At 41.8% G+C, this 26,232-nt stretch overlaps 1 protein-coding gene and 1 pseudogene across 1 annotated transcript in view; both read right to left on the bottom strand.

The window, feature by feature from the left end:
* Positions 1-4,164: 4,164 nt before the first annotated feature.
* On the bottom strand, positions 4,165-4,560 carry LOC149180526 (kinesin-like protein KIN-12E pseudogene; annotated as a pseudogene).
* A 299-nt stretch (positions 4,561-4,859) lies between these two features.
* The window catches only part of LOC149180525 (uncharacterized), a 107,107-nt gene continuing 85,734 nt past the window's right edge, over positions 4,860-26,232 (bottom strand). The window contains exon 5 of the mRNA XM_089413900.1: positions 4,860-5,465. Within this exon, the coding sequence (XP_089270026.1) occupies positions 4,860-5,465 (606 nt within the window). The remainder of the gene's footprint in view (positions 5,466-26,232) is intronic.

Here is a 26,232-nt window from a genome sequence, read left to right as displayed (position 1 = left end):
TCAGCCATTAAAGCCTTGGTCGTGTTTGCACCGTCACAACCACTTTTCTATTGACCGATCATTCACCTCCATTTGATTGTTTACCCATTTTGAGGAACAGCTGCGAAGAGTGATTTCACTAGCCATCCTTGTGACACTGCCGTGATTGGAAAATTCCAACCCTTACCTGGAATCAGCTGCTACCCGTTTTATCACTCGTTCCTCAAAAGACGAGTCTTCTTTAAGCTCTTTTCATCTGACTCGTAAAATATGAAAAGATTGCCGAGTTTTGGCCTTCCAGCTCGTTAAAGTGACCGGAAGTGCTATCCCTCCTCTAGATTTTAATCTTTTTGGACCTGAGGGATTATTCCACAAAAAGATCGAGCGCTTGTTTTGTTCGGCTCGTTAAAACTATCGAAAATTCATCCCTTCTGTATTGTTTTATACTTTTTCGGACTTAAGGGATTAGATGACGAAAAGGACTTCCGGAGTTACCTTTACGTTCCTTTTCAGACTCCCTAAAAATGAAAAGGACCGAGTTATCTTTGTCGTTAAACTCGTTAAAAAACATTAATAGCGACAAACTTGTCTTTAGACGAGAACGAGTTCCACTATCGCTAGGCTCGTTAAAACATAGCGATGGGTTTGCCCGAAGGGAAAATTATAGAACAAGCATATGTTATCCTCCTCAAGCTTGAAAAAAATAAAGAGGTACTGGTCAGCAATGACTGGGGAAAAATTGGGAAGAAACTCAAAGAACCTTTATTGGTAGCAAGTCGCTCTTGAACATGACACTTCCACTCCGTGCCTGAGTCGGGTTGGGTTGTTTCATTCACCGGTCACATCACCATGGTCTCACCATACCATCCACCTTTGGGGTAAATGCTACCAATCCATCATATAAGTGTCGCCGATATGTTCAAGAGAATTCATCCAGAGAAGTCACCCGTGTCCCATCCACTACCATACATTATACTTCATTCTTTCATGACCGGCACCCTGAACCATATATCATCAGATCGTTTTCACCTCCATCAAAATCATTTGCTCCATTCCATGTCACTGATGTGGGATACATTAAGGCCCTCCTTTGACGGATCGCTTCTTGTCAACATCAGCTCATTATCCAAGAAGTTGATCTAGGAACACCCCCTTTAGTACTTTGAAGCTTGCATGCCTCAATGGCAAGTTTCTCACTTCCGGCGATAGGTATACATCAATGACCTTCGACCGAAAGATTTTGCGTGGTGTTCGACACCAAGTCCTTTATTCACACCACGTGAATTGTACTGCAGTACCTTGAGGGTCATTATCATTATCGGTAATTCCTCTCGCGCTTGTTAATAGTTTACATCATTGACTGGTAATCAAGCGATGTCTTTCCATGTTCGACTTCAGAACATTTCTCACATGGATCGACTTGTACTTAGAGTGAAGATCAGATGAGATTGAAGACCCCGGATCTAGTTTCATCCATCCGGGCTGCGATATATATTCAGGAAAAATAAATACATTGACATGCACAACATTATAGCACAGATAATCATCCTACCACAAGGATGATGACTTCATCAGAATCATCAGTCTACCATCATGTTATCTCAAAATCAAACCCTGGAAGGCTGCAGACCAGGAAGACTTCAAGTAATTGTTTCAAACCAATCTTTTGACTAAGGCTTAGCCTCATTAGCCTGAGAGGGCTCTCTCAAAGGGTTATTGATTTTGACTAATAATAAGATGGCTAAATCTTGTGGAATAACATTGACAAATATGAAGGCTGGACAAATATTAAACTAATTTCCATTGGGCCTATGGAGTCAACCATACTTCAGTAAATAATGATACTGCCTTTACATAGAAGTCAGGGCATTTAGCATTTAGATATTCAGAACACAACACACATATGGAACCACAGCTCATAAGTGCACACAGGAAGTCAGAGCACAATCAGTGAATTCTGAGTGATTGTACACCTATGCAACTGTAAAAAAGACATAAAGGAAAAGATAAAATCATACATTCTGAACATAGAAATCCCTCATGAATCCTGAGAAGTAAAGAAGCCCAAATTATATTACTGAAATATGTCTTTACATAAGCCAAAACAATGCTTTGTTTATCAAATTTCCAACCCTTTGTACATTGTTGTTTCAGCTATATATAGAATCCTTATTCTAACTAATTCGAGCATCCTCCTCCAGCATGAGGGGAGTCGATAACTATCTCTACTGACACCTATCAGCTATTGAACTAACTAATAAATACAATTAAAGTGCTGACTGGAGTTTTTAAAGAGTTCTAAATTAACTATGACTCTAACTCCATTTTCCATGCATGATGGTTTTAATTAAGATGATTTCGTTCTCTGACATTTGGCTCCCTTCTGGTGGTGGCTGTGGTGGATGTTCAAGGCTCCATGTTGCTCTTCAATGTCGTATCCCTTTACCTCTGCTGAGAAACAGGAAACTGTCCCTGTTTTTATGCTTTTGGTTTCCTTTGACTCAACCTTTTCAGCGCTTTCAAGTATCTCATCAATATCCACGTTCTCAAGTTTCTTTTTCGCTTCCTGTGTTGTATCGCTTCTGCCAACACTATCCTTTGGAACAAGATAAAGTTCATATGATCCACCATCAACATCTGAACATACCAGGACAACATTTTCCAAGGGACTGTAAGACAATGATCTTGGTCCTTGATTCATTCCCGTGGATCCAGGCCTTCTTATTGGTATAAGTTGAATGTCTTTTTGAGTTGCAAATTCATAAGCCCGCAGAAAACGATCTTTGATGTAGTATAGGTTACCCTCATAAACAACAAAGGCAGGTCTTTCTCTTTCTAACTTGAAAACAATCATACAACTTATCCATATTGCCTGTAATAAGATACAAAAATGAAAATCTTTCAAAATTCTTTGTTCTCTGGTAAGCATATTCAACAATGCCAGCATTCCCTTGCCGAAGGGCTTCAATTCCAATTCTATACCAGTGATCCTTATCATCTATCTCCTTTGCAGAAGCAACAGCAATTTCAATATTTCCACTCTCCACTGCTAAGTTGAAACGTGTCTTCTCATCTTTGACAAAGTGAAGAGCCACTTCCGGGAATCCCTTCTGCTGTAGGTAAGCAATCATTGCTTGTTCACAAAGTTGAGAGTTCTTGATCATGCTCATAACATGGTCATACTTCTTTTTTATGAGTGCCAGCTTGAATACAATTTAGTGGCATCAATCTGTATGACACGGTTCTTTCCATCCCGATTCAGGCAACTGACAGAATTCCCTGATACCTTGGTTATATAAACAGGAACATCAAGTATTCTAATGATGCCACTATCTCCATTCGGAAGGCAATACTTAATGTGATTCAAGGTTGTATAAATAAAAATACCATTTTCATCCCAAGCACCACTCTTAACACGAATAGTCTTACTGTCTTGACACCTGAACGAAGCACTAAATTATCCACATTGGCCTTACATTCACACTTCTGGTCCTCACTCTGCCCCTTTGCTCAAGTATACCAAAAACTCCTTATCGTAGCTACTGTGCAAATCCACACAATAGAACATGGACCCATGCCAATCCAGCCCCAATTCGGCGTATTTCAAATGGCCAAGTCATAATAGATATTTATCTTTCTGCGAAATCTGCACTGGAGGTATCCTTCAATGAATTCTCCTTTTTATCTAATGAACCATGTGACAGAAAACTGTCATGGTCTACTGCACTGGTCTCCTCCTTGTCATGTTGCCCACCCTGCACAGGAGTTGAAGACTCTCGTTTCCGTTTCCTTAATATGGAAGGTGTATTTCTGAAGCTCTTGGCTGCACTCTTTAAGAAAGATTCTGGGCTTTTGTCATAAGAACCCCATATAGAGTAAGGAGTAGAACAGTTAACTGATGACATTATCATTTGCCAAACACCAAGAGGGCTGTAGGCCTGCTGAAGATGGCTACACGAATTTATAAGATCACAGTTAATAAATGAAAAATCCAAGCTAGGCAGACGAGGGGGTTCATAGAACAAACACTCAGAAATTGGACTTTCTGCCTGCACACTCAAAGCTTCCACCTTCAAATTGACTGCTTTCTCATCAAATGTCAAATTCAACATATCAGGGCCAGATCTACCATCCTGACGGTCGATCTTTAAATCATGAATAACAGGTTTACAATATTGCAACATCTCATCGCTGTGCTAATTTTAAAGTGCTAAGTGTCTCCATTGTGCAACAATTAGAAGGGCTGACATTGGCAATGATAGTCGTTTTAGAGTTTTCACCAAGAGAATCCTGGAGAAGAAATGTAAGTTTGGAGTCACGATATGGTACATGTTGTGCTTTCCCATTGGCAACATTTACAAGATTCATGATTACGAGCCCGAGAGTTGAGAGTGATTTGTTGATGTTTGAGGCCTCTTTCAAGCGCTCACCTTCAGCACCTGAATTCTTTTGTCTCTCTGAACCTGCCAGATCAACTAAATTTAGGCGTCCAAATCTATGATGAGTCACCGACTGACTCTCCCACTTGCTTTCAATTATACAAGTGAATACACTATGTGAGCGGCTACTAGCACGGTTCATATTAGTTGTTGCAACTTTCCTGTTGGCCGCTCCCTACAGGAGTAGCCGAATAACATCATTGACACCTTTCACCTCAACTTCTGAAAGATTTTCAACATACACTCCTTTCTTGGCATCTTCCCTCATCTGTAAATTTGTTGATGATGGCTCCAGGAGATCTGCAACCTGCTCATTGTATATTTCTAGAAAGGAACACTTGCAAATAAATTTCAATTTTTCTTCTTTTTGAGCATCTTCTTCCTTATGGATCCTTGCAAACAAATGCTCAAAAACACGAGGCGTCATTCCACAGTTTGAACTCAGGTTTTTTGCTCTGCGCCCTCAATATCACCAAGCATGGTATGTGTTTTCCCACTCCCAGTCTGAATAACATATGGTTCAGAAACAAGAAAGTTTGATAGAAACCCAAAAGAAAATCCTAAAAAGGATGTTGCATATATTACGAACAGAGGATTGGAAGGAAGTAATATAGAAGTTGTGTCTATTGGAGCGGGATCTGAACCTCTTGATATATCGTTGCGCCCTGAATTAGATCCTCGTCTTGCAGACTCATAACCTCGGACATCACCATGCCATGAGCCTGAACCAAGCCTTTCAGACTCATAACCCCTGCTATCACCACGCCGGGAACCTGAGACTGCACCTGGCCTCTCAGAATCATAACGAGTAACATTACCCCGCTTAGAATGAAAGTCCATCCTTTCAGAACCATATCCTCTATTAACATCAACATGACCAGAGTTGGACCGCGGTCTCTCAGAGTCATTTCCTTCATAAAAATCACCAAACCCTGGACAAGGGCCTGAGCAATCAACATCAGAGCCTACAGTAAATCCACGTCCCGGAAAAAAACCTGACCTGTTGACATGATGACCTCCATCTCTAAAAATATCCTTATCATTCTCCTGCAGAATTTGTACAAGGAGAAATCAAGGCCTTCTCTTTGAGCTGGGTATTATCAATCTGAAACCTCGCAAAGAGATCTTTCATGAAGAAGCTCACATCGTCCCTGCTCGCCCCGGGGCCCGGCCTCGACACCACGATGGCGCTACTGGATTCTCTCAACACCCCGCTCTTTACCAGAATTTCTAAATCGCGCTGATGAAGATTGAGTTTATTGACGCCCACGAATTTTACTGCTGATACACATTGCCTTGTCTCCTTGTTCAATTTATTGATGGACCAATTTGACTAGCAGTGCCTGCCTTTCGAGGATAAGCGGTCGGATATGATAGACGAAGTGTATAGGCTGACAACTGTTGATGGATTTCAATGGATATGACAGCTGTGAAAGAATGGCTATGGATTCGAACACATCCCCAATTTTGTAGCACAGCCTAAAACATGTTGCGCTGCGAAACTACAAAAAGGCTTTATGCGCATCAAACTAATGTGAGAGGTTTTGAAATTTTGGCATTAGAATTTTCAGTGATAACACATCAGACGATTGTCTGTCCTATGTACATAAAAATGAATTTATAAAGCTGAGCATGGGAATGCCCGCCTCATCTAGATCATGAAAACAGTATCAAAATAATGTATTGTATTGTATCTTATTACAAGTCTCCTCCCAGCATTGAAAGAACTTCGGATCCTCCTAATAAAGCATTTCACCCGATAAACGGCCTCATACTTTAGGGGGCAACTGTTATAGACATTTTTGTGCCTTACAGCTTTGAGCATGAAATGTCCATAATCCAAGGGATCCGAAGTCCCTAAAAGTGTTGTTCCTGCCCCTAAAGGAACAAGGTCAACCAATGACAGCTTCTCCCAGAAGTTCTCCACCAAAAACTACTCAGAATCAGTCAAATCAGGATCAATTCAAGTGCTCCACTAGCTGCCTGCGTTGCAAAGCACCCCAGTACACTAGCTAGGTGCGTTGCAACGCACCTAAATGCACTACCAGGGTGCGCTGAGCGAGAAATGCCAAATGGCAGTGCCATTCCGCGAGGTGTACAGACAATGGAAGCTTCCAAAATCTTCCTCAATGACACTTGCCTCACTGAGTTCGACCAAGGATGAGTAAGAGGCTCTCAGCCTCCAAGTGGAAGCAAGAACTGACAGAGAGAAGCCACAAGTCAAAACATAAGCTGACTCATCCTCTCTGCTTACATCTATATATGGATCCCTCATCCCAGAGATCCGGAGGCTGGAATTTTGTACTTTGCAGAGAATTGCTGTTGGTTTGAGATTGAGATTAGTGCATTGGGTGATTTATGCTTTGTTGGAGGTGAGGAAGGGATTCCTTTGCTGGGAGGTAGATGCTGGATCGGGACTCACTTGGTTGTATCTCCTCTTGGACTTTCTTATTATATCAATAAAACTATTTGAGTTTCTCCTACATGCTGTGTATCAATGATGCTTTGTTATATTTGCATGTTTAGCTTAAATCTGATCCTAAGCTAGTTATAAATGTAAATCTATGTCTTTTGTGTAGTTTTCCTCTTCTGTGATCTTGCAGGAACTTGGTGAAGCTGGACCAGTGAAGGAACAGGCAGCAGGAAGTGAACAAAGAGGAGAGCGATTGGATCAACAAACTAGCGAAAGATACAGGTTAGTTACATCCTTCCTCTTCGTTTACATTTCATAAAGAAGAATACGAAAATAGTTTTCCTTGTTTGTTGCTAAGGCACTATCACACCTTAGAGTGGGATAGGGGCGTTCTGAATAAATATTTTTCCCAACAACAGAATCCTGCATCATAACTGTATTATATGTCCACAACAATATATAAGTGACTCATAATCAAGTAATGAAGTTGTGTATTCAAGCTTTGTACTTCTACTTATCCTTATGAAGATCACCATGTAAGCACCATATATGCATCATCAGAGAATCAATCCACAAGTTTGATATGAACATCAACTATATAACCCCAAAAATCATATGAGATTTTGTCATGGACAACTCATAACCATATCATAGCAAGATGTATCATTTAGCCATATGAGCATCATCACCAAGGATGACTAACCATAATGCCAACAATGCATTATTAAAAGTATATGCTCCCCCTGAACCTGTGCCATCTTGTTTACTATCAGATCTGATCATGCATATATCAGCGAGAAGTATCAAGGCATCATCATCATCAAGTTAGGATCAAAACACTTCTAAACATCTTACAAGTATCAAGACATTTCCACACATCATCAACAGATTGTAACCATTATCACCCAGAGCAAATAATGGACTGAATCATTCTTGAGCCTGTCCCACTGCTTTTCTAAAACTGACATATATGCGACTGTGCACTGTCTAACTCGCATATATACATGACTTCTATTTATGAAACTTGCGTGTGAGATTGAGAACACTGAAGTTTTACACTTTCAGCTTCCTCTGAGTCTGTTATGTCTGTACATTGTGTTGTGCCACATCTTTCTCACTGTACTTCCTTCGTCTTCCATATCTTCAAGTGTGATGATGTTTTCTCCTTTTGGTATGTTGTCCGTACTTTGTTCCTGCATTCCTTTGCTATATGTCCAAGCTTGTTACATGCACAACATCTCACATGTTTCATATTCCTTCTGTAGCAATCAACAACTTTGTGACCAAACATATTGCAAGAAAAACAGTATCCCTTAAAGTACCTGGAACGTGATGATCTTTCTGTGTGATGGTCTTGAACCATTCTACTTCTGCATCTGGCGGAAACATGTCCAAGATTATGACATACATAACATTCAACATTATTCATCGGAGGAGTAAAAGATTTTCTTTGAAGAATTTCTTTCCTTGGTTGTTGATGGGATTGACCTCTCATCTCCTTGTTGAGTATTTCGGATTGTGCATTAGAGTTCATTGTCTTATTTTGTGAACTAGATTCACCTTCAATAGATTCATGAAAAAAAAGACCAATTTTGATAGCAGGAGACCTTTGACTACTAAGAATATCATCCAAGATCTTAGTACTATCTTGAAATCGTAAGATCTTATCCTTTTCTTCTAAGATTTCTTTTAGAATATTTACCTCAACTTGATGTTGCTCTTCCTTTTCACGATACTGCTTTTTCATGTTTTCTTCAGCTTTTCTTCCTTCTTCCAACTGATGTCTTAATTCAAGAACTTCATTTTCTTGTTTTTCAAGAGCTTGGAGTAGTTCTTTATTCTGCTTATTTGATTGTTCAAGATCTTCTTTTAGCGAGAGGATCGTAGCTTCAAGACTTTCATAGTAACTGGATCTTTCTCTGAGTTTCTTGATTGTTGTGCTCCTTTCATTTACTTCATTTCTTAATGATGTCACGTCATCCTGCAAATTTTGACATTGATCTTCCTTTTCCTTGAATAGCTTCCTTACCTTGTTTCCTTCCTCTAGTTGATCTTTTAGTTTGGTAACTTCTTCTTTGGAGATACATTCCATTTTGTGCAATAGATCTTGTTGATCTCTAATTTTGTCTGTAAGCCTTTTAAATTAAGCCTCTATTTTTTATCTTTCTTTCTCACCCATAAGAGCAAATTCAGTTGTTTCACTATCACTTTCATCATCTTCAAATGGATGGATAAATGTATTACCGGAGGATAACAAATTCATACCTGATATTTCTTTTGCTTGTTCATCTTCATTCTGAAGTGATTCTAAATCTGAAGTGCTTCTTCCACATATTCCCCAATCGATTCTCCCACTGTCATAGTTCTTCTGATATGTCTTCTTCTTCTTAGGCGCTTTCTTCTTAAGCTTCTTTCCCATTGTTCTACGGATCTCTCTCAAGCGATCAAGCTTCTACCAAAGGACCTGCTCTGATACCAATTGTTGGAAATAATACTGAGAGGGGGGGGGGGGTGAATCAGTATTATCAAATCAATATAACTTTCTCATTTCCATATTAAGATTCATATACACTACTTCAACTAAGGCAAACCGCGTGTATACGCAACTGTGTGTAATGCAACAAGCGTATGTCTAGTAAACTTATGATTCAATTAGTTGATCCTTTATGAATGCATCAGAACATTATTAACCATATGAACAGTAAACAGGAGCAGTAAAACAGAACAGATCATCACACATAAGCAACACACATGAACACCGAGATGTAAGGTGGAAACCCAATGTGGGTGAAAACCACCTGCTGCAATTCATTTTTATCTTCCTTTAATAAGAAACTTCTTTTTACAATATTTCTGTACTGGAGCAGTCTTATACCAGTACGCAGGCTTCTACCTGCAGAAGGCTACAACCTTTTCTCATTCTCTAGCTTCTCCTAGAAGGGAGCTACAACCCCCTAGCTCTTGTACTAGCTGATGTACCAGTACGTAGGTACTGACCTACAGAAGGCTACAACCTTCTCTCGTTCTCCAGCTTCTCCTGGAAGGGAGCTACAACCCCCTTAGCTCTTGTACTAGCTGATGTACTAGTACGTAGGTGCTGACCTATAGAAGGCTACAACCTTCTCTTTCTTCCTCCAGGTACCACGTTTCATAAATTTTCAAACTGGATACTCATGGAACACAACATCATAATCTGAAGGCCACGTTTCATCCAATTTTCATACTGGACCCATCAATATCATTGAAGCACAAAATCAATCATCACTGTGATACAACTATCAACTATACTTGCGTCATTCATTTCTGAATCACCGAACACTGAATCACTGAAACCCTGTCAACAAAATGCAATCACTAGAACACATAGTAGAACACATAACTCTGCAACGATATTCAGAACCAACTATATCATTAAAAATCATGCATCAGAGTGCATATGCTACTTGGAAGAGCCGAACCAACGTGTATACGCAACTTCACCAAAGTGAACCAGCGTATATGTCAACAATTACTTACTTATAACTTCGCTGCACTTCCTGACTTCAGACATACCCAGATCATTACATATACAAGGATAATACGTGTGTTAGCAACCAGATCTTAGTCCATCAGATCACATAAAGATAGGTCATTATGATCCTGATCCATTGTTAGATTTCATCCATCAACACTGAAGCTAAACACAATCAACCAATCTGAATATGCAGAATATTGACACCAGTAAACAGTCACCAGAACTCATCAACAACCAGAACCACCTGTAACTTCAAACATCATAGTTCATATGGTATACGCTACTTATATGTATCTAACCTGTGTATGTACACACTTTCATCAAAGTCAACTAACGTATACATCTGTAAATATTCATTTTTGCAGCTATTTCAAACTTAAGTTACCCTGATCAGAACATTACATGCGTCAGTATACAGATCTAGAACAAGCATGATCAAACCATATAGAGATGATTCATTCCAAACCATTTGATCCCGATCTATCCTTAGATCTTGTTCTCCATCAACCGCTGAGATTCCTCCTTAGCTCAGATCAAGCAAAGCATCATGAACCCATAACCTGCATACTGGATCTCATACTTCATTAGATATTCAAGACTTTCTGAGTGCCTTTGCCTAATGATCTTCTCCTCCTTTTATAGTCTTAGGCCTTACTCAATACCATGGTCCAAAACCATAAAGAATCAATACCATGGACCCAATACCTGGGTTCAACACTTCGGACGAGATACCATGGTCCAAAACCATAGGTCCAAATACCAAGGACTAAATACCATGGACCAAAAATAATTTTTCCCACATGTACGTGCTTTTCCTTGCATGAAAGTGCGTGCATATGTATACGTGCCTTTTGAACGTCGATCCTGCGTGTATACGCAACTTTATCAAGGGGAACCTACGTATATCTCTTTTCCTTCATTCTGTGACCCTGAACTGTGATCTGTCATCTTAGTAAGTTGCCATCAAGGACAACACTTGTATCATAATGCCAACAATCTCCCCCTTTGGACTTGATGGCAAAGCTAACTTGCCATACTAAGTGTTAGAGTCGGTCTGGTCAGCCCTCCGTCAGAGATCAAAACTCTTTGTGCATTTCAATTTTAGGTGTCCCACTCCATTCACTCAGCTGCATTTCGCTAGGGACATGCCATGATCTGACGGAGAAAGTCATGCTACTCATTTTCCCTCATGTCTGGCCCCTGCTGGTTCGGGTCTTGGTCCATAATCACCGAAGCTCATGACAGTCAAGGTCTGGTCCTTTACAGGACAAAGTCATTTTTTATGATTGGGTCTAGGAAATCATCAATTTGGTCTTTGAAAACATGTCCAGAACAAGCCATGCAGGCCAGAGGGAGACCTTATACAGCTATGGTTCAGAAAGCTTCATCATCACCTAAAGAGACATTGACTCTTCTTCAAAACTCTGTTTTGAAGAAAAGTCAAACAAGGTCATTTATGACAAAATTTTCCAAAAATGCACAAGTTGATTTTTCAGATGCAGTCATGGTTTCTATGGCCAAATGCCCAGTCACACAGTCCCCACAAAGAAATGTCGAAAATCCCATCATGAGAGCCAAAATTTCAAAGAAAAAATGAAAATCAGGGTGTTTTAAAGTCAATGAAAAAAGTGCAAAACACAAACATTAGAAAGTGGGTTTTCAAGGAAGAAAAAATCAAACCCATCTCTCCCAAGCCTATATATACTTGTTGTGGCCCAAAGCAAAGCCATTTGTGCTCTTGCAAGCTTGGGAGAGACATTGCTAAGGTAAGAGAGCGAAGTTTGAGGAATTTGAGTGAGTGAGAGCTGGTTTCAAGGAGCGCGGCGCATACACCAGGGAGCGCGGCACACACAGAGGGCGTGGCACACACAGAGGGCGCGGCGCACTGACAACCAGCCCGCAGTGGAAAAATTGCAAAGGCACGACGCACACAACCAGGGGCATAAAAATTTGCCAAAACTACTTCAAATCTCGGTGGAGGCTAGCAAACAAGAGGTAGGCCCAGTTGAAACATCTTCTCCGTCAATTTTTTCTATGCTTTGGGGTTTGTAAGATGTTTAATGGTACCCAAAAGCACAATGGCCATCCATGGAAAAAATCACCAAGGAAAGCGATAAATGGGGTTGTAAGTTTGCGATGATGCCACCAAGGTTCTGCTCCCCTCCCCTTGTCCCTCACTCCTCATCGTTCCTACCTCCATTCCATTATGTTTCCTAAGGAAACCACCCTAAAACTGCCACTAAAACCCTCCCCCTTGTTTTTCAAGCAAATTTTGGTGAATTTGCAGTGCGCGTCGCACACACGAGGTGGCACGGCGCACTGGGAGCACGACCACAGTGTAAATATAACACTAGCGCGGCGCATACCCGGTGCACGACGCACAGACATATAAGCCAAAAAATTTACTAAATTGCCCAAAATTTTTGTGAATAACCCTCAAAATTGGAGAGGTAGCCCAACTACCTTCACCATTGGCATTTAACTTGAAGAGGAATGTGATTTTGATGACCATGAATCAAATGCAATTTTTTTTTTTAAAGTAAAACAAAGATGACACAAAGAAGGTCAAGAAGCTAGGGTTTTGCTACAATGACATTATTGCTAAAGTATGCTCCTACCCTACCTCTATCAGCTAATTCCCCTGTAGCAGTTTCCCCTAATAATCACCCTAGCTCCACTGTAATCATATCCAATCGTTCCCCTTTATTCCGATGGCTCAAAATATGAAAACCCTACCCCATCAACACCATACCCAAAACGCTCCCAAATCCCTGATAAATTTCTCCTTTTAAACCCCTATTCCCCTTTTCATCATTCCCCTCCTAACACTCCCTGTTTTATTGTCCCCTTAGTGACAGACTTTCAGAGCATCTACCAGTTCCATTGGATTCAGAGGGCAGCATAAAACTCGTGGTACAAGCAGCACTAATGGCATCAGAAGTTTCATCAAATTATGAGGAGGGGACCCACAGTGACACATCTTCAGGAGAGAGGGCCTATAGAAGACATCACCGGAGCGGCAGACATCTTAGAGATGAGCCAAACACCCTCACTGAGCTGCAGGCATGCCCACTTTCCATGTCTTGTTTCCAGCACTTGGCATGTTATGAATTTTGTCAAAGGGTGGCGAATGTAAGAGTCCATCATGAGTTGGCCCGCCTTTTTGCACATCATCTACAGGGAGGTCAATCTATCTTGGCTGGGGTCACTTTCACCTTGAAACTTGTGACCATATCAGTGGAAACAGGAATACCGAACGTTGGGGAACAGTGGCATAAGAAAAAGAAGGTGGAGAGGTATCACTATGAGCCTTACATCAAGAACAGCTGTTTGAGCCAGCTCACCAAAGTTTTTCCATTCAGATTTTTGAGGGATGAGTATGCCCCACTCATGAGATTGATCATGAAGTATTTCAGTTGTGAGGGAAGGTTTTCCCGCCTCTATGCCTATCACATCCGGTTGCTCATGCACTTCACCAGGGTGCGGATGATGAGCCTCCCATTTTTCATCTGCGAGAAAATTGAGAAGATGAAAAACTTCATGCAGCGCAAGACCCCTCGACAGCAGCTAAACAGTGTCTATCATTTTGGTCTCATCCGGATTTTGGTGGACCATCAGTTGGGATTGCAGGGTATTTCTTGGGAGGACTTCATCTCCCGTGATTTCTTCAGCGCTCCACCGATGGTATCAGAGGCAGAGCATGAGGCGGGGGGTCCTTCACTTTAGTTTGAGAGCCATGAGACTGCCACCATGCCAATATACATCACATACTAGAAGGGTAGTAGATTGTTGTTCGCAGCAGCAAAGCGAGTGTTATCTCCACCTGGAGTGGAAGGGGCCTCGCTTCCGACATCAGCACCACAAAAGCAGGGTAAGGGCAAGGAGCCAGTGCAGGAGGAAGGGCCATCAGGTGAGCAAGAGACCGAGTTTGTTCTCCTCCAAGATGATGAGATAGATGCAGAACCTACGAATGCTGAGCTGGGAGAGATAATTCAGGAGCAGCAATCAGTGATTGAGAACTTATCCCTAGACTTGGAGAGGAAAAGTGGAATGTGCAGTACCTGGAGCAGAGGAAAAAGCAACTTGAGGATCGGCTAGCTGAGATAGAGTTGCAAATGATCAAGGAAAACCAGCAACACATCCTGGCAGCACAAGGCAGACCGATGGAGCAAAGAGACGAGGACCGGGAATATGTGTTAGAGAAAGTGAACGTTCACTTGGAGCAGCAGTTGGATAAGGCTAATAGGGAGAAAGACATGCTGAGGTGCATGACTCACCACTACATGGCCCGAAACATGAGCTCCAAAGCAAGAATCAGGAGCCTAAAGGCAAGATTGAGTAAAGCGACAAAAGAGGCAAAGGAGGCAAAGGAGAAAGATCGGCTTCGAATCTTGGCTGAGGCTTCCTTGGCATAGAATAACACTTCATAGAGAACTTCCAGCCCAAATTGCAAAGAATTTGGGCAAATTTTTGTCACATGGTGATTTTTTGGACAAAAAACAGGAAATTCCTCCCTGTGCGCCGTGCCACTGGCGTGACGCTAAAATTCTAGGGCTCCAATCGAGGAACGACTTGCATATTTGGATTCAGCATCGAAAATTATGACTACTGGTGTCCGAGCAAGAAATTTTGACAAGATCTGGGTCTCTTAAAGGTCAAAAAACACCCAAAAATGGCCTCTCTGCCACTTTTTTGACACACAGAAAGTAGTCTTGGGAGAATGAAGATTTGGAGGGGAAAATGAGCACCAAATTTGGAAATTCTAGTGGGGTTAGAAAATAGACAGGACGGGCTTTCCAACAATCCCACATGGGAACATGTTGGACACCTGGAAGTGCCCCAAAATAAGCTCCAAAGTGGCACGACGCACATAGAATTTGGCGCGGCGCACAGAGGAAAAAACTGCCAATTTGCTCCCGTTTCGCGAAATTTTGGGTCGCGACTTCTCCAAGTGGGTCCGGTCATCTACACTTTAGTTTTTTGGCACCAAAGGCAGCATTTAAAGAGTTTTCTCTCCAGATGGGCATCTATCCAAGTGGCAAAGGAATGCAAAGGGTCACCCCAGCCAAATGTCATGCTTGAGAGCGCTGCACCTGTAGCTGATGGTTGGCTCTCCATCTCCATTTCGTAATGATTTGAGTAACTTCCCAACCCCTGGGCGTTCTATCTCTTCCTCACATATTCTATATATTGTATGCAAGTTATTTGCAAAGGGTTGGCTGGCTTGTAACTTCTGGGAGACTGTGGGAAAGAAACTCTGTTTCTGCACAGTGTATTTTTGATAGAGAATTAATGAAAGGCAACGGCTCTGTTTCATGAGATTCTTGTGGTTGTGAGTGTAGAAAATGTGTTCTTATGTTCCATATGTATCTTGTTATGTTTCATAATCCAGTTCACGTTTCATTTTAGTGAAATTTTCTAAGTGAGATTAGGTAGAATTCAATTTATATTGCTCTGCCTGTGGGAAAATTTCATGTACAATGTTATTCTTCTCTTGAAAAGGATTCATGCAACTATGCCCTTTTCAATTTCTTCAGCAATCTTTCCATTCCGCGTTACCTTAAACCGAAATTTCTGCTCTTTCCGCCTACCTTGCCTCACGGAATAATCTGTACCTTCATATTCAATTCTCTGTTCTTTGCTGAGCGCCAGTCCCATATACATCCCAGAAGCTCGATCATTCATAAAATTGTTTTCAAAATCCCTTTTCACTTACTAGCCTAAGGTAAATATTGCATTGTAAGTCATCTGAGACCATTTTTTCTTATCCATTTACTGAGCGTGACTCGGGGAGAGCCCTCTCCTGCTCTGGTAGGGCTAGCTACCAAACTGAGCATGGTTTGTGGTTACCCTAATTTTTGCCTTCCTTCAGCCTAAGGCAGATTTAGGTGCTAACATAGTGGCGACTCCACTGGGGATAAAGTTGAAAGTCAAATCCCCTTGTTTCATAAGAATTCTAGGCTTCTGGATGATGAGCTTAGGATTGGAAAGGCTGAGTAAGTTGGTTGTGTCCCGTAATTTCTCTTAATAGCACGCTAGCTTCGAGAGGATATACCAGATCAAATCCAGACCCGAACCCTCCTCATATTTACGAAAACCCCAATTTGATCCCAAGACTCCTTCGTCAAGAAAGCACCATAACTCCCGTGTTCAAATCCCATTCATGTCCCGACATTTTTGAGTATCTTGAAGAGCTTGAGTTTGACGAACGATTTGAGATATCACTGTTTGAATCTAAATCCGAAAGGGCTGTTGATTATACCGTCCCCAATCTGAAATTTCTTATAGACCTTGAAACAGAAAGAGCCAATAGACTAATTGATAATTACATTGCAACACATCCCCAAACTCTGATTGCAAGCCCCTTGCAAACTGTGCACACTCCTCCAACACCTCCAAGGCCAAATCCACCGAGAATGATGGCTGCCTGTTTCGCACCCCTTGTTCTGCCCCAAGTCCTAGATGACATGTCAAATGATTATCAAAGTAAAATCTCGTTTTTTTATGGCACTCCGAACAACATCACTGCTCAGCAACATGTAGACAAAATGGCAGACTTCTATGAACTTCATGAGATCGATGTGGAGAATGTGGAAATGGGGCTCTTTGTTCAAACATTTGCAGGTGATGCGAGGAAATGGTTCAGAGGTTTGACGGCTGCAAGTATCACTACCTTGGCTGAGCTACAAAGACAATTTTTGAGCCGGTGGGAAGTGAAAAATAATCCCCTTCAAATTCTAGCTGAATACGAGCAAATCAAATAGAATGCCGGTGCGTCGGTCCAAGATTATTGTGTTAGATTTAATGCAGTCTACAATGAAATTCCAGACCATCTAAAGCCACCTGTAGGACTAGCGATGATGAAGTTTCCAGATGGTTTTGATGCTGACATGACATACCAATTAAGAGAGAGAGAACCGGCTACAATGGAAGACATGCAGAAAATTGCGGTCAACGTTGAGGCAAATCCGCTGTCCAAAAGAGCTAGAGCGAAAGCAAAGAAGAAAACCATGGTGAAAGAAGAATCTTCTTCAATGGATCAGCTTCTCAAAAAGGTAGAGCAGATGCTTGAAAGGGTAAAACTTGATAAGCCAGAGCCACAAGTTAGGAATCCTAACTTTCGTGGTCAACAACAGCCACAATATAGAATAAGACAAAGAGATCAACGAACTCAAGAGCAGACAGCACAACAGCCAGTACAAACAACTTTGCAGCAGAATTTTGTGCATGGACCAGAGTCAGATGAGGACGAGAATGTAATAGGCAAGTAAAACCATCTCTTCACTCCAGATGAGATGCCTACTTACATCACCGAAGAGGAAGAATTTTGTTATAGACATTTTTGTGCCTTACAACATTGAGCATGAAATGTCCATAATCTAAGGGATCCAAAGTCCCTAAACATGTTGTTCCTACCCCTAGAGGAACAAGGCTAACAAACCACAGCAATTCACAGAAGTTCTCCACCAGAAACTGCTCAAAAACAAGTCAAATCAGGATCAAGTCAATGGCTCCACTGACCAACTACACTAAATGTCAACTGCAACACTGGCTACCTGCGCCGAATGTCAAAGCCAACACTGGCTACCTGCGCTGAGCGAAAGTGGACATGTGGCAGGCTCATTCCTCAAGGTGTCAATGCCCAGGAAGCTTCCAAAATGACACTTGCCTCAGGGAATTCGACTGGTGATGAGTAAGAGGTTCCAAATCTCCAAGTGGAAGCAAGAACCTCCAAGTGGAATCAAGAACTGACAGAGGGAGAGGACACTAGTCATATCTCAAGCTGACTCATCCTCTCTCCAAAACATCTATATATGGATCTCTCCTCCATGAGATCTAGGGGCTGGAATTTTGTTATTGCAAAGAATTGTTGTTGGTTTGAGACTGGAATCATTGGGTGATTAATGCTTTGAAGGGAGGTGAAGATAGGAATTCCATTCTGCTGGGAAGGAGATGCTGGATTGGAGCCCTCTGGGTTGTATCTCTTCCTGAACCTTGTTATTTATCAATAAAGCTATCTTGGTTTTCTCCTATATGCTGATGTATCTTTGATGTATGATTGCATTAGTGTATTTGATTTATTTCTAATCCTGAATCATTTATGAATATGAATATCTGCCTTTGTGTTGTGTTCTTCTCTTGTCGCAAGTAGCTGTTCTCTTGTCGCAAGTAGTTGTTCTCTTGTGATCTCGCAGGAATCTGTTGAAGCTGGGCGAGCGAGGAGGCAAGTAGCTGTGAACACCCAAAGAGAAGAGGATCTAGATCGAGGGACAAACGGAAGACATCGGTAAGTCCATTGATCTCTCTTCTTTCGCATTTCATAAAGGAAGAAACCAGAATAGCTGTCTCTGTTTGTTGCTAAGGCACTGTCACACCTTAGGTGGATAGGATCGTCCTGCATAGGCATTTTTCCCCACAACAAATTGGTGACTCCGCTGGGGAGATTTGTTTTAGTCATTTTATTTGTGTTTCTATCATTGTTTGTTTCATAGACTCAGTAGCAACAATCGAACTGCTTCTGCTATTTTCAGTTGCAAAGTAGACAGTTGTTGCCTTGATCCTTCACTGGATTTTGTCTATGATATGAACAATGGACTCACAAATGATTTGATGATCCTTTGTGATAGATCTTAGTACCCCTTCAAAGCATCCCTTTGATTATACCTTGCTTGTGTTTCTGATTTGGCCTGAAACTATTGATTTTTGAGCAATCTGTGACCCAGAACCTAGTGAGAAACGAGAGTTTCTCCTTCAGCGCAACTGCTGTGAAGGAATTCTGCATTTCAACGCAGGTCCCGTGAAGGCTACCTGCGCTGAATGTCAGAACCACAGTGTTGAGGTTGCGCTGAACCAGTTTGGCCTTGTGCAGCTGGGGTTCTCTGCTCTCTGTTGCCCAGTTTTGATCTCTGTTTTTGCAGCCTTTAACCAGCATAGGTACCAGTCTGATAACTCATTTTCTTTGCTTGAATTCCGCCTCCTTTTGTACAAAAAGACTGTGAGTGTTTTTATGTGTTTGTGGCGTCATTTACAGTTTTCCTTTGCATGAGTGAAATAATCATCCTGTAGCCCTTGATTCAGATCTGTTGATTGTGATCTTAAGAGAGAGTTCATTGGCTGTTTACAGTTGATTATACATTTTCTTTTGCTTATTGGTTTGAGTTTGTCTCTTTTAAGTGTCGAAACAAGTATTCATTTCGAAAGTCGCAAAGAGTTGTAATCTCTTCTACCCTTGTTGATTTCGAAAAAGTAAACTTGTTTGTATTTGTCATTTAAAAGCAAATTAAAAGTTGTACAAAAAGCTTTCTTTGTAGGCATCAATACTAAGAAAGCGGAAAACAAACACCTGCATTGTGCATTTTCATTTTGATAAGTTTGCATGCTTGATTTAGGAAGAGTGCATTAGAGTGTGCTGATTGCTCTTTGAGAAAAGATGGTGTCTTTCTTTTCCCTTAGTAGCTAGGATTTTCAAAGTTGAAAAGATAATAAAGCTTGCTTATCATCTTAGACTGCATTTAGGAATTGTACCATACATTTCGTGGTGATCTAGAAAGGCAAACTTCTAAAAAGATCAACTTAAAATAAACTGAACGAACCTAACAATGCTTTGCAACATAACGCACAACATAGAGGTCTAGGCTAGAGATATGTTTCGGCGTCGTTAAGCCTGGTGACTATCGATCTCGTGGAAGGTGGGTGATTCCTCCTGAGGGACGATAGCGCCAGTACGGATTGTGCTCCCACGTACCGTTGCGTATATATTGGGAGACCCCTGTAGGAATTTAACCTTTATCCTTAGGAAGCCGTGTCGGCCGCCCTACTGATCGCAATGCACTGAACACAACATTCAGGAAGATCGACCGCCCGTACCTTAAAAAGTATTCTGCGGTTTTGCGAAAAGTTTGGCACACCCTCTGCCTAGAACTCCAGAGCAGTTCCTTTTGGCCTTTTTCAGACTCTATAACAGAAAAAGTCCATCCGAGCATTTGTCACTTCGGGCTCATTAAAACATCGAAGGAGACTAGAGTCATCTTTAGCTTTTTCTTGACTCTTTAAAAGTGAAAAAGCAAGTTGTGTCTAAAGCATCGTTAACAATTTATTTTAAACGGAACAATCACCCTTTATTCCCACGTTGATCTTTAGGTTGAAAAGATGGAGCACACCAACCAAGGAATTCCCCTTGGTGGAAATCCTAGTCCCTTCTCCTCTTGGGGAGATGTTGGTGCACCCCACATGGCCACATTGTCGCTTCCAGGACTGACAATTGGCCTACTAGTCTGGCTCTTTTCAACCAATGTCGTTCAGAACACCACGGTTCCTGAACAGTCGAGTCAACAGTTAGATCAGACAAGAGTTGCCCACCAGCCTTCCACTTCATCTTCCTCTCCTCCTTCCTCTTCGCTTGATGGAACTGGTAGAACAAAAAACCGAGTTCCTAAGGAGAAGAAGGAGAAGAAGAAGAAAGAGAAGAAGAAGAAGGAGCCTAAGGTGACTGGGGGCAAACAAGTGTCATCTGACAAAAATCCACACACAACACTCACTAGGCCTAAATCGCCATGTGTCATATGCAAGGGAGACCACTTCCACAGAGATTGTCCCTGTATCCCTCGGATACTAAGGGACTGGTCTCCCCGTTTGCACAATTCGGTAGCGTCGACCTCTGATAGCCATGTTGACTGCTCACCGTCAACTAGTGGGAGTGAAGCCCTAGGACAGAGAGGGAAAGCTAAATTTCCCTGCAGACTGTGTGAAGGCGATCACGCCATCCACCGTTGTCCCTTCTTAGACGAGGCAAAAAGAGTTCTGGAAGATCGCCCGATTTTACGAGCGCAACTTCCTCCTGGATATCAAAAACTCCTGCCAAATCCTTCGCTAGTTGAGAACCCGGCTGACCCGCCCAGGTGGTCAGCCGAAGCACCTGTCATTGAAGATAAACCATCTGAATCCATACCTGACGAAAGTCTAAAGGTTGAAATGGCAGTTGACCCGGTTTTGCCTTCAGAGACTCTATCTTCGAATGATACCATCACAGAAGAGAATAAAGACGACACCGTCCAAATTCTCTTCATCAACACTGACTCTGATGAACAAGGGGGCAATGCCACCATTCCTTTATTGCAGGAAGGAAGTTTGTCAGAGAGATATCCGGCCGTCTATTCGGTCCCACCACCAAGCAACCTAGTTGTCTCATTCGACTGGAACCAACTAGGCAGACCCCGGTTGCCAGCCAGTATACCATTCAGAATTATTGTCCAAATATACAGAATGGTAATGGCTAGCACTATCATTGATGAAGGGGCATTTGTGAGTATCCTTTCCTCTATTGCTTGGAAAGCGCTTGGTTCGCCTGCGCTTTTGCCTGAAATGAGAAATCTATCAGGCTTTGATAAAGGAACCAGTCGCCCTTTAGGGATCCTCCCCAATGTGCCAATCACATTGAAAGGGAAGACCGTTGAAATGAACGTGATGGTCGTTCAAGGACCCTTGGATTATAACCTACTCCTTGGACGAGACTATATATATTGCATGGGAGCCATCGTCTCCTCACTCTTTAGAGTAATGTGTTTTCTGCACGAAGGAAGAGTGGTCAAGCTCGTGGACCAACTTTCATTTCCCGGATCACGCATCGCAAATAGTCATGTACCATCCCTAAATGGTCTATTCACGCAAGAAGTGTCTCAACCCACGGTCCGTCCTCCTGATGAGCGCGAGTAATCCGGGAGGATATGACTGGAACCCAGGGGGCATGCGTCCTGGTCTGCTTCGGCAGGGAAACTTTGGGTATAGAGTAGGTTTCCGCGGGAGAATATGACTAGTCCGTACCCTGTCCGTGATTGGAAGAGGGGTTGTTCTAGAATAAGATTCTTTTGTCAAAGTTATGTGAGATGGCAGGCATCGTCACTCACCTTTGTTTATTTCGGTAGACATTGCTGAGGAAGTGTTTTGTTTGAAAGATTAACGAGACAATCTTTGGGTAACCTGAAAGAGGTAGGCCTCTCTCGGCAAGACAAATGTTTTGGCGGAGGTGAAGTAGAGGTGACCTTGAAATCGTACTTTATGCCTGGGGGCATGCAAACCTTTTGGAGTGCTAGCGAGGGGCGACTATTTATTTTTTAAATTTTTAGGACCTCTAACCCTTTAAACTCGTAGGATTGGTCGTTTCCAAACTTGCATAACGAAAGGATTCGGAGCAAAGCTTATGTAAGATGAAGCTCCATAAAAAATAGCATCTTCAATGAGACACTCTTATCATATGACTGGTATAATCGAGCAGTTTTAGTCCATAGTTCATGCTCGTTAAAAAATAAACAGATCCGAGCAGTTTTAGCATAAAGTTCATGCTCGTTAAAAAATAAACGCAAGATCCGAGCAGTTTTAGCGCATAGTTCATGCTCGTTAAAAAATAAACATAAGTTTGAGCAGTGTTTTCCCACGTTCAAGCTCTTTAAAAAATGAACCTATTTCGGTAAATAACCATTGTGTACGTAACTTTATCAGCCAACAAAGCCTTGGTCGTGTTTGCACCGTCACCTCCACTTTTCATTTGGCCGATCGTTCACCTCCATATGATTGTTTACCCATTTTGAGGAACAGCTGCGAAGAGTGATCTCACCTAGCCATCCTTGTGACACTGTCGTGATTGGAAAATTCCAACCTGTACCTGGAATCAGCTGCTAACCCTATTTATCACTCGTTCCTCAAAAGACGAGTCTTCTTTAAGCTCTTTTCAACTAACTCATAAAATGTGAAAAGATTGCCGAGTTTTGGCCTTCCAGCTCGTTAAAGCGACCAGAAGTGCTATCCCTCCTCTAGATTTTAATCTTTTTGGACCTGAGGGATTATTGCACAAAAAGATCGAGCGCTTGTTTTGTTCGGCTCGTTAAAACTATCGAAAACTCATCCCTTCTGTATTGTTTTATACTTTTTCGGACTTAAGGGATTAGATGACAAAAAAGGACTTTTGGAGTTAACTTTATGTATCTTTTCAGACTCTCTAAAAATGAAAAGCACCGAGTTATCTTTGTCGTTAGACTCTTTAAAATCACTAAATAGCGACAAACTTGTCTTTAGACGAGAACGAGTTTCACTATCGCTAGGCTCGTTAAAACATAGCGATGGGCTTGCCTGAGGGGCAGGTTATAGAACAAGCATATGTTACCCTCCTCAAGCTTGACAAAAATAAAGAGGTACTGGTCAGCAATGACTGGGGAAAAATTGGGAGAAACTCAAGAAAACTTTGATGGTAGCAAGTCGCTCTTGAACATGACACTTTTCCTCCGTACCACAATTGGGTTGGGTTGTTTCATTCACCGGTCACATCACCATGGTCTCGCCATACCATCCATATTTGGGGTAATGCTATCGATCCATCGCATCAGTGTCACCATATGTTCAAGAGAAGTCGTTCAGAAAGAGTCAACCAGGTCCCATCCACTACCATACAATATCCTTCATCCATTCATGACCGCCACCCTAAATCATATGTCACAGATCGTTTTCACCTCCATCAAAATCATTAGCTCCGTTCCATGTCACTGATGTGGGATTCATTAAGGCCCTCCTTTGACGGATCGCTTCTTGTCGACATCAGCTCATTATCCAAGAAGTTGATCTAGGAACAACCCCTTCAGTACTTTGAAGCTTGCATGCCTCAATGGCAAGTTTCTCACTTCCGGCAACAGGTATACATCAATGACCTTCGACCAGAAGATTTTGCGTGGTGTTCAACGCCAAGTCCTTTATTCACACCACGTGAATTGTACTGCAGTACCTTGAGGGTCATTATCATTATCGGTGATTCCTCTCGCGCTTGTTAACGGTTTACCTCATTGACCGGTAATCAAGCGATGTCTTTCCATGTTCGACTTCAGAACAATTCTCACATGGATCGACTTGTACTTAGAGTGAAGATCGAACGAGTTTGAAGACCCCGGATCTAGTTTCATCCATCCGGGCTGCGATATATATTCAGGAAAGATAAAGACATTTGACATGTACATCATTGCAGTAGATCATCATCCTACTCAAAGGATGATAATTTCACCAAAATTACCAGTCTATCATCAGACGATTGTCTGTTCTATGTACAAAAAATGAATTTATAAAGCTGAGCATGGGAATGCCCGCCTCAACTAGATCATGAAAGCAATATGAAAAATAATGTATTGTATTGTATCTCATTACAGGTCTCCTCCCAGCAAATGGATGAACTTCGGACCCTCCTGGATAAAGCATTTCACCCGATAAACGGCCTCATACTTTAGGGGGCAACTGTTATAGACATTTTTGTGCCTTACATCATTGAGCATGAAATGTCCATAATCTAAGGGATCCAAAGTCCCTAAACATGTTGTTCCTACCCCTAGAGGAACAAGGCTAACAAACCACAGCAATTCACAGAAGTTCTCCACCAGAAACTACTCAAAAACAAGTCAAATCAGGATCATGTCAATGGCTCCACTGACCATCTGCGCTGAATGTCAACTGCAACACTGGCTACCTGCGCTGAATGTCAAAGCCAACACTGGATACCTGCGCTGAGCGAAAGTGGACATGTGGCAGGCTCATTCCTCAAGGTGTCAATGCCCAGGAAGCTTCCAAAATGACACTTGCCTCAGGGAATTCGACTGGTGATGAGTAAGAGGTTCCAAATCTCCAAGTGGAAGCAAGAACCTCCAAGTGGAATCAAGAACTGACAGAGGGAGAGGATACTAGTCAGATCTCAAGTTGACTCATCCTCTCTCCAAAACATCTATATATGGATCTCTCCTCCATGAGATCTAGGGGATGGAATTTTGTTATTGCAAAGAATTGCTATTGGTTTGAGACTGGAATCATTGGGTGCTTAATGCTTTGAAGGGAGGTGAAGATAGGAATTCCATTCTGCTGGGAAGGAGATGCTGGATTGGAGCTCTCTGGGTTGTATCTCTTCCTGAACCTTGTTATTTATCAATAAAGCTATCTTGGTTTTCTCCTATATGCTGATGTATCTTTGATGTATGATTGCATTAGCGTATTTGATTTATTTCTAATCCCGAATCATTTATGAATATGAATATCTGCCTTTGTGTTGTGTTCTTCTCTTGTCGCAAATAGTTGTTCTCTTGTGATCTCGCAGGAATCTGTTGAAGCTGGGCGAGCGAGGAGGCAAGTAGCTGTGAACACCCAAAGAGAAGAGGATCTAGATCGAGGGACAAACGGAAGACACTGATAAGTCCATTGATCTCTCTTCTTTCGCATTTCATAAAGGAAGAAACCAGAATAGCTGTCTCTGTTTGTTGCTAAGGCACTGTCACACCTTAGGTGGATAGGATCGTCCTGCATAGGCATTTTTCCCCACAACAAATGTGCAGTAAATTCAGCTACCCACCAAGACACTGACTTTATTCTAGCTAGCGACACAGTGTTGGAGGAAGAATCAGAAGAATATCAAAGGGGGTATATGAATGCTTTGTCCGCACAACAGCAACGATATTCTCTTAGAAACAGAGATGTGCCGGCCAAACCAATTCAAGAAAAGAAGGAGGGTGAAACAACAAAAAATGATCCATCAGCTACAAAAAGAAAAGGAAAGGAGGCGGTTGGTCCGGGGAGCAACAAATCAAAATCAGCAGAACAATCACAACAACTAGCCACATCAAAAGAAAAGGAAAGGAAAGAGATCCCAGTCAAAGAGGTAGAAAAAAATCCCGCTTTCAGCCTAGAGAATGAGATTTCCAAGTTAAAGGTATCCATCCCTTTGACTGAAATAATGAATAACAACAATTATAGAGGACAAATTTCTAAAATGTTGAATTTGGACCCAATGTCTGACATGGTAAATGTAGAAGATGATCAGCCCAAAATGATTTTTGGACCAGCAAAAAATGGTGAGTCTCCTGAGAGCGATG

The sequence above is a fragment of the Pinus tabuliformis genome, chromosome 3_2, assembly GCF_031772625.1.
Source record: "Pinus tabuliformis cultivar Carrire ecotype Pingquan chromosome 3_2, CPIR1, whole genome shotgun sequence".
Lineage (NCBI taxonomy): Eukaryota > Viridiplantae > Streptophyta > Pinopsida > Pinales > Pinaceae > Pinus > Pinus tabuliformis.
This window is presented reverse-complemented; position numbering and strand designations above follow the sequence as displayed.